This window comes from Medicago truncatula, chromosome 5, assembly GCF_003473485.1.
Source record: "Medicago truncatula cultivar Jemalong A17 chromosome 5, MtrunA17r5.0-ANR, whole genome shotgun sequence".
Lineage (NCBI taxonomy): Eukaryota > Viridiplantae > Streptophyta > Magnoliopsida > Fabales > Fabaceae > Medicago > Medicago truncatula.
In genome coordinates, this window is record NC_053046.1 from 3331215 (window position 1) to 3341185 (window position 9971).

The window sequence follows — 9971 nt, forward strand, 5'->3', positions numbered from 1 at the left end:
TTTATAACGCTTTTTTTTGTCTTTAGAAATGACAAACATGGTCGTCTTTCAGAACAATTGTTAAGAGATATGAAGTTTGAATCTTAGATTTTTCATTTATTTAAATAATAATATGGAATTATTAGATTATATAACAAAAAAACGACAAAATTAGTTTAAAACTTATTACACACATAACTCCAAAGTCAAAACATACTTCAGCTGTGTGTAATTTTTTATGGTATTTTTATTTCATTTATCTACTAAAACACATATTTCTGATTTAAAAAAAAAATGTTCAATTAAATATTATTGTCAACATTTTTTGTTGAGTTAGGCCTTCCAGACAGACATATGTTAAAACAATGATTGATGTCAGTATTTGAACTCCAATTATGTTGTTCAATGCAACAATTTCATCATTTTTATCTGTTAAACTAAAATTAATACGATAATTATAATATAAACAATAAAACATAAAGTCAAAGAAATAAAATAAAGATGGTACTAAGGCACTAGTGAGTGTTGTTCGGAAGGAACATGAATTAATGTGAGTCACATCTGTAGCGGTTGCGGAATGAAGAAGTGAAGTTGAACTCAACTGCCATATTCATATTCTCAAATCAACCAAACAAGTCCTTTTTCTTTAATCAACCACCAAACCAAACCTTTTGTTTTGTTGAAATTTGAACAATAATAATAATGTCAACCTTCTCTCAAGGTGGTGCAAGTAGTAACAGAAACGGTAACACTAACAGTAACACCAGAACTTCTTTCAAACCACCATCGTCAAATGTCAAGTCCAAACCAACTCAACGCCGCAACACCACCACCGGCGCCGCCAAGGACCGTCATGCTTCTGGTCAGTTCTTCCATTCTCTGATCAATTACATTATCATCATACATTTTCTCTCTTTCTATATGTAGAGATCAATTACTTTCATTTTTGCTTTAATTCCCTAATTATATGGTATTTTTAGTTATTAGAAATGAAATGCTGCGGAAAACTAAATCAGGATCCGTGAAATTTGGAGATAAAAAACTATTAATTAATTAATAATTACGTGTGAAAATAACATGTTAGTGTTGTGTTTTCTCAAGTTCCTGGAAGAGTTAGAGTAGCTGTTAGGCTGCGGCCACGTAATGCGGAGGAATCAGTAGCGGATGCTGATTTTGCTGACTGTGTTGAATTACAGCCTGAGGTATATGCTGAATCAATTTCGCCATTTTTTTTTTTTTTTTTTGTTTGCTTGTTTTTAGATTTATCTCTTTGTTGGAAACTTAATTGTACCGGTGGTGTTAGCTTGAGACCTTGGAGTGCGCTCCTCCTCAAGGTCTCAGGTTCGATTCTCCCAGGTGCCAATTTAGGCGGATTAATTTAGCTTATTAAAAAAAAAAATTATCTCCTTTGTTGGGAAGTTAATTGTACATGCGTTGCTGTGTTGCAGCTGAAAAGGTTGAAACTTAGGAAGAACAATTGGGATGGAGAGACTTATGAATTTGATGAGGTGCTTACTGAATTCGCGTCGCAAAAACGTGTTTATGAAGTTGTGGCTAGGCCTGTTGTGGAGGTGTGTGTACATTCATTCATATTCATTGCTTGCTGGTATAGGTTCAAACTTTGATACTAATTGCCATTTTACATCTGTCCCAATTGAGATTTGAAATTCGTCTCGAGATTATAACGTCAAGCACTTACTGCTAAGGTGACACAAGAAACATTGATTTTATGAGGGTGCATGACCATCTAGTTTAGCCATCTTTGGTGAAAAGAAATGTCAATAATATTGTTGATTTTATGCTTTCATGAATCCATCTTCAGCGATTAAAATCTAGTTTAAATGGAATGATGTGGATTAACTATGTGTCCTATTGCTTGGAAATTGAAAATTCCCCACTTTCTAGAGTTTATCATTACTTCTGATCAATTATTTTAAAAATCAACCCCTGAAACACACTTATTTATTTTGGTGCTTGTATCACATAACAGGAAGTGCAAAAGACTATTCATACTAGAACAAAGATGAATTTGTGCAATCATGTTGTTTCTTACTTTGGAACTTCCTTTTATTACATGCCATGCCTTACTTTAACCTTCTGCAGAGTGTATTGGATGGCTACAATGGGACAATTATGGCCTATGGGCAGACTGGTACTGGTAAAACGTATACTCTTGGAAGACTTGGGGAGGAAGACACAGCTGCGCGTGGAATAATGGTGCGAGCCATGGAAGATATTTTTGCAGATGTTTCCTTGGAAACTGATTCAGTCTCAGTCTCATATTTGCAGGTACTTAGCAAAAATATATATTTTGGTATGACTTTCCAATTTAGATATAGTACTTTTATCAATTCAAATTTATCCATTGTATTGAAGTATTTGTTATATCTTCTGGCTAACTACATTCAGACTTCATATGTTAATATGATATTTCTTGATTCCCATGTTCAGCTTTATATGGAGACTATACAGGATCTTCTTGATCCTGCCAATGATAACATAGCCATTGTAGAAGATCCCAAAACTGGTGATGTTTCATTACCTGGAGCTACTCTAGTCGAGATTAGGGACCAACAGAGTTTTGTTGAACTACTAAGATTAGGAGAGGCTCACCGCTTTGCTGCAAATACGAAACTGAATACCGAATCTTCTAGAAGTCATGCTATTCTAATGGTAAATGAATTGACATATATGCTGTATGGAGCTTATATTCCTGTCCTTTTAGTAGTCATTGTTCAATATTTCTACTTTTAATGTCATTGGAGGAGTGACTGTACCGCTAATATAATAGGTGCATGTAAAACGATCCATCAAAGGAAGAGATGCTTCTCATTCAAGTGAAAATGGAAATCATCCACACATGGTCAAATCGTTAAAGGCGCCTATTGTTCGGAAAGCCAAGTTGGTTGTTGTAGATCTTGCTGGCTCAGAACGAATTGACAAATCAGGTCCGTAGATATAATCAAGTGGGTTTTGTGATCTCAACACATTCATCTTTTTGTAGAGTCTTTGCTACATGGAAACATTCCATATTCCTCTCCCAGTCTTTTCCTTACTTTAATTTTATAAATCTTGATATACATTGAGGCAACAGGGAATTTTTTTGAATGCTGGGCTAATATAAGTCAGTTTTCCTTGCTCAAGGAAAATATTGGTTATTCAAGATGGGGAGGATATACAGTTTCTGTCTCTGATATTTTCTACTTAATGATACTGTTTCATTATTGTTTGCTTAATAGGAAGTGAAGGACATATGTTAGAAGAAGCCAAATCCATCAATCTTTCTTTGAGTGCACTGGGGAAATGTATTAATTCACTTGCAGAGAATAGTGCGCATGTGCCATTTCGTGACTCAAAGCTTACTAGATTGTTACGTGATTCATTTGGAGGTAAGATTTTGTCAGTATATGAATTGCTATTTTCTCCTGTTCTTTTATTTTGGTTTGGGCTTAGCTTTTTCACCATAAAGCATCGTATTCTCAACTATGCCATGTTTGCAGTTGATGTTAACATTAGTTTAACACACTGGAGTCCTGTGTTATGTCAAATGAACGCGTACCAAAAAGCTAACAAAATAACTAAATAATTAATGTTGCGAGAATTCAATCTATAGATGACACTCATGTCATGGAGAAGATTATGACGCTAAATCTGACATTTATCAAAAAATTGCTTCCACTTTCAATGCTTTTATATACTTTGTAGATAAATCTTCATGAAGGTTTTGAGCTGACTGTCTCTGAAGTCACCACTTTTTGCAGAATCATTGATATTTGAGGCAAATCTCGGGTTACAAAATCCATAGATAAATACTTTCATTGTAGATTCGAGATATTATGAAATACACGTTTTGTTGAAATTGTGAAGCATCTTCAAATTTTATGAACCAAATCTGTGCAGTGTGTGTTTGACATCTAAATTTTTTAACAGGTACAGCAAGAACTTCACTTGTCATTACTATTGGGCCATCACCACGGCATAGGGGCGAGACTGCCAGTACTATAATGTTTGGACAGAGGGTGGGTTCCAAATTCAAGTAGTTCACTTTTTTCTCCCTCCACTTGAGATTATTATAGCCACTAAAATGTCCAATGCTCTTTTCATTGGTCGGCTTCACCTTTTGTTCTGTACTTCAAATTCAAATCCATGCTGTTGCTAATTCATTTTATAAGGATATTGCATAGAATGAGAAATGAAATAGTGTCCTGTAACCACTAACCATTACTTATGTTCAATATTCGTGCATCTTGTAGGCTATGAAGGTGGAAAACATGATAAAACTGAAGGAGGAATTTGATTACAAAAGCTTATCAAGAAGGCTAGACATAGAATTAGATAAACTCATAATGGAACATGAAAGACAGCAGAAGGCATTTGAGGATGAGATTGAAAGGTTAGCTACTGAAGCACAGCATCAGATATCTGAGGCTGAAAGAAACTATGTAGATTCATTGGAGGTTGGTTCTTTATCAATTTTTTATATCTATCTTATATGTGTTGTAGTTTGTGAATGACTTTCTTTGACAGCCATTGAATCACGCAATTCCTGGTGCAGTATATCCATAATATGACACTTAACTGGTCTTTTAGATGATTATTTTTTTGCATGCTAGGGTAAGATGATTTAGTATATATAGAATGACTTAAGTGAATTATTGAAGTTCAATTAACATTAAATGGTTGATTTGATGATGATTTTTTGGTAAATATGTGCTTATACCCACTTTACTTTCTTAGAAGGAAAGATCAAAGTATCAGAAAGAATATATGGAGTCAGTTAAGAAGCTTGAAGAGAAGTTTTTGATGAATCAACGAAAGAATGAGGAGCCTAATATGAAATCAAGCATGGAGGTAATAAATTTTAATGTAATATACTTTTTGAAGTTTATCGCAATAGGTGAAGTAGATGATTACATCCTCTAGAAACATGAACAGAAGTGGGGCATGACTTTGGTAAAAAAAAGTAAAAAATTGGGGCAGGGGGGAATCTGATGTGAAGTAATTTCAGGATAATAGCAATATGTTTCAATATTTAATTATGCCTACTTAGTGATTAGGGATTTCCCCAATCAAGGATTGATTGTATTAGGTTCATGTATTTCAAATGACAAATGTTGCTAATTAGTTGTTAGTAATGTTAGTGGACGGAGCTAAGCTCACTATCCCCATCTCTCCTATCCTTATACTCCTCCCCTAAAACAACATTATCACTCCTGATTGTGTTAGGCTCACTTGAATTTCATTATCCTAGATTCCCAAGGTATCTGCTGAGGAAATGGCTGATTTGAAGAAAATGCTTCAAAAAGAGACTCTTTTAAGAAAAGCTGCTGAAGGGGAAACAAATAATTTGAAGATTCATGTCGCTGAACTAAAACAGTCAGAGGTATGTTTTTGGACCTCCAATATTTATGTTTCACTTGCATTTCCTCTCCTCATCGTGGTATCTGAATTAGTTTTACATGGATGTGTTTACTGTGATAGACATCAGCAAAGTCAGAGATATCAAAACTTCATAAGATGTTGGAAGATGAGGCTCATCAGAAAGAGAAACTTGAAGGCGAAATAGCAATATTACAAAGTCAATTGTTGCATTTAAGTCTTGAAGCTGATGAGGTAAACTATACCTAAACTGCACAAATGCCATAAGCTAACAAGTTTCTCTAGTAGATTTTTTATAAAGAAAAATACTAACAAGTGTCATTAGAGCATTGTTTAAGGTATCAAAAGAGATAATTTTTGCATAGAACATGTGTATTTATTACTTTCACAAGTATTTGACTTGTATTTCCAAGGCAAAATTTCCTTTTTTAGACACCATAAACGATGCTCTTAGGGCACTTGTTAGCATGACCCTTTTATAAAAAGATGACCACTTATGCATTATATTTGATTTTCCTCATGGTTACTAATGTAGAAAACTTGGGTATTTTTTGGATTTAAGTCATTTAACTAATTACTAAATTTGCACTTATTGCAATGCATATTCATTTTGATTCACAAAGAAATGGCTGATCTCATTCGCAATGCCTTTTTTGTAAGAAAAAATCAAAATGCCTATTATTTTTATCTACCTTGTTTTATAAATGAGATATTAAACTAATTTTACACTCAAAGTGCCTTATTTTATTTTATCACAAAGGTTGAGAAATTATTAAACAACAGTTGCATTTAATATCTTCTGTTCAGCTTAGGCTAGATATATCATGTCAAACATGCTTCTATTTCCTGCCGATGTTGATATTTTTCTGGGAATTGTACTCATGTCAATGGGAGACCATGGCATCTTCAAGTATTTGGCTTTGCGTTATTTATGTAGGTTGAAACCTGAGGGCTTAACATGTTGGTTACCTTACCTGTCATTAGCAATGACTTGTTTACATCCACATGTGTGGGAAGACTATTCAATGGTTTAGAATGTGAATTAAACTTTGAGAAAAACTTTAGCTTAGTTTTCAAAATCTCTTTCCCCTGTTTCTATTCTCATATCTGGAAGTGAAATTGGACTATTCAGCTGCTTGATTGGGACGCCAAATGATGGCAAATGAGTTGTATTGAAACCGTCAATGTGAAAATACACCAGCATTGTTGTTCTTTACCGTTTCTAATCATCATATGCACTGCTATCTTCTTGTATGATTGTCTGCCGTAATCTTATTTGGTATTATCTGATTGACATTTATCGAATAGACAAGTCGACAACTAGACGAGGGCAGATTTGAAAAAGAAGTGGGTGGTCGGGATTCTCTCACTTCCCAAGTTAAGCATCAGCTGCAAGCTTCAGGAAATGGGGAGAAGCCTTCAATAGGCAAGCTCTTTGAGCAAGGTAGTAATTAGAATGTATTGCTTGTGTCAAAAACTTGACATATATTTTGGTAATAGCTTGTCTGTTTATTCTGAAGTCATTTGTTCCTGATAGAATAAATATTCTTATAGTGGGATTGCAGAAGATTTTGTCATTGCTTGAAGCAGAAGATGCTGATGTGCGAATCCATGCTGTGAAAGTTGTAGCAAATCTAGCTGCGGAAGGTTGCTGTCTTACCTGCTTATATTGAATTTCCTTATAGTGGCAGTAGAAAAGTGAAGAAAAGAATTTGGGCAAAAAATATTATTACCTGTAATTTTTTTGATTTGAAGTCAATAAATCTACGGAGAAAAGTTGTAGTTTAGTATTCTGAATCTTTGTTAATTATTTGATTTAAGTCAATTAATCTGCGGAGGAAAAATCTCTGTTCGGTATTCTCTTCCTTATCTGTTAATTATTTTGTTTATGAAATGAATTGATTCAAAGAAAGTATCTCCTTCTAAACTAAGTTAGCTAGAACTTGGTGTAGTAAGAATCATGAGCCCTAACATGTATTCAACTTGATACAGAAACAAATCAGGGGAGGATTGTAGAAGCGGGGGGGCTTACATCGTTGCTTACGCTGCTTAAGACCACACAAGATGAGACCATACTTAGAGTTGCAGCAGGTGCTATTGCAAATTTGGCAATGAATGGTAAGATCATGTCTTCTCTTCTTTGCAACTAACAAGATTATGAAATAAAAATGTTGATTACTAAGATATCTTGTTAATTTCCTGATCTCTGCATCCTTATTATGTACAGAAACCAACCAAGAACTCATTATGGCCCAAGGGGGCATTAGTTTGCTGTCGATGACTGCAGCCAATGCTGAAGATCCACAAACTCTTCGCATGGTTGCTGGGGCCATTGCTAATCTCTGTGGAAATGGTAAACTAATTATCTAAATCTATTTTAGAAATTGTTTTAATTGTCTGCGCTATAGATGCATTTTACTGCAATATAGATAATGCATTCGATCCTGAGACTCATTTTGTAGAAAAGACCCTTCTGGCTAGTTGTAGTACATTGATCAGTGAAAACTGAGTAGTTCTCGACTATAAGTGTTGGCGTCATGTACAACATTGTTTCTTTAAATAAAAATAATCTGTCGCCACCACTAAAAGTTTTGTGTCCCTGCACCTAGATAAGCTACAAACAGAATTAAGGGGTGAAGGTGGTATCAAGGCACTGCTGGGAATGGTGAGATGCAGACATCCTGATGTGCATGCGCAGGTTGCTCGAGGAATAGCAAATTATGCGAAGTGTGAGTCAAGAGCATCTAGTCAAGGTAAACTTGTATGACAGTATGAGTAATATGTTCATTGAAATGACACTTATTCCTTTAAAAGGATACATAGTGCATATAATCTCCACAGTTTTCATAGTTACCACGGTGCATATTTTGGGTTTGCAATGATTTGCATGATCACCAGTATCTGCTATTATCCGAGTTTAAGTTTTGCCACATTGTATAGGGTTAAAGAGTGGAAGATCTTTCCTTATCGAGGATGGGGCTCTTCCATGGATTGTTCAAAATGCAAATAATGAAGCATCGTCAATTAGGCGCCATATTGAGCTTGCCCTCTGTCATTTAGCACAACACGGTAAGTACTAAGCAAAATCTGTCTTTGGACTATAAACTAAATTTTTGTTGGGCCATGTCCCTAAGACCTTTGTGGTGGATGCATTTCAGAAGCAAATGCAAGAGATATGATTAAAGGGGGTGCATTATGGGAGCTAGTTCGTATCTCACGAGATTGTTCCAGAGAAGACATAAAGACTCTTGCACATCGAACGCTAGCCTCCATCCCCGCTTTCCAAGCCGAAATGAGGCGTATGCGGGTGAGTCGTTGAAGAATTCTGTAGAAAAGTAATGAAGCTGGCTGGAAGATACAAAGATAAACAATATTTTTCGGTATTCTGGATGTATTTCTCTTTGTAACAAACCTAGGTGGATGGCTTTCTTCAGTGTTTTAGTTGAAACTCTAGATAAGTGTTCGTGGGTTCTTGCATTCCATCATGGAATGGCCATAATTTAATCAAGTCAACGAGGTGGTGTCTCTCTGGTCCACTTGCTAGCTTCTGGCATGTAAATTAATGTGTATATGAAATAAATAGAGGTAACAGTAGTCACAGTTTTGAATTTCTTTCATGAAATAGCTTGTTGCTAATCATAACTGCAATAGTTATTTATTTTTGAGGATGTAATAGTTAAATTTGTTGATTAGTGATGATTTGAATTGTTTCACCAATTGTTAGAAGTGTGAACCCCGTAAACTTTCAAAAATTTCATAATGAATGTCCCTACCAAGTTGCAAAAGCCAGTGTATTATTATCATAATTATTAGCTATGATAATTGCGATGACTTAAGTGGGCATGGCCATAAAGATTAAAGACATATATGCGCCTCAAACAACTTGGGACTGAAAAGATAAAGAAAAAGTAATCTTATTTACCTGGGACCTTTTTGTTTAAGAGAAAATGGTTCTGATAATTCGAAGTTGATCGAAAGATAAGTAAAGTCGATCAAATATTACTTTAATCAAAATTTGAACTCATATGGTCTTAAACAATTCACCATTAACTAAAATCCATTAAACATTTGAGCTTAACTACTTAGTTTGTCTTTAGTTGATATTATTTCCTTTTTTTTTTTTGGTCCGTAGGAGTACCATGATTTGTATTATTGGGTAATGATGTGGTGGGTGACTGCGCCTGCCTCCTTAATAATCAGATTGCCATCATATAAACATGACAGTTACCCAATTATTATACTATTAGTGTTAATTTATTTATTTTCTTCGGAAAAACTTTGTTTATTTATTTATTTAATTGGTCTTAACAAAACTATATTTGGCGGGACTTGTTGCAGTCAAATAGACAAAGTACGCATTAGATTGATGTAGAGATTTCAAAAATAAAATATTTTTTTTTTTTGAAAGAAAAAATAAAATAAAATTTGTATACATAATTTTTCTATTGTCAAATAAGCTAAGGTCAAACGTGATTATCCTCTACCTGAGCACTAATCTGCTGTACGTAGTCGTTATAGATAACAATATAGATTGATTACTCGTCTAACTGAAAGCTTTCATGTAATTATAATATGGTCAATGAGGGGGATGGGTTAATTGACCAGAACTAAAA

The 9971-nt window shown here is 34.6% G+C and overlaps 1 protein-coding gene across 1 annotated transcript; it reads left to right on the forward strand.

The window, feature by feature from the left end:
• The first annotated feature begins 500 nt into the window (after positions 1 to 500).
• On the forward strand, positions 501 to 9143 carry LOC11435747 (kinesin-like protein KIN-UA). The gene is made up of 19 exons (XM_003611165.4): positions 501 to 841; positions 1081 to 1181; positions 1428 to 1550; positions 2083 to 2268; positions 2431 to 2652; positions 2771 to 2927; positions 3219 to 3368; positions 3910 to 3998; positions 4233 to 4436; positions 4717 to 4830; positions 5231 to 5362; positions 5461 to 5592; positions 6667 to 6802; positions 6913 to 7005; positions 7351 to 7476; positions 7586 to 7711; positions 7968 to 8111; positions 8299 to 8427; positions 8517 to 9143. Exons 1-19 carry the CDS (start codon positions 682 to 684, stop codon positions 8675 to 8677), a joined length of 2685 nt encoding a protein of 894 aa, XP_003611213.2. The 5' UTR covers positions 501 to 681; the 3' UTR covers positions 8678 to 9143.
• Positions 9144 to 9971: the final 828 nt, after the last annotated feature.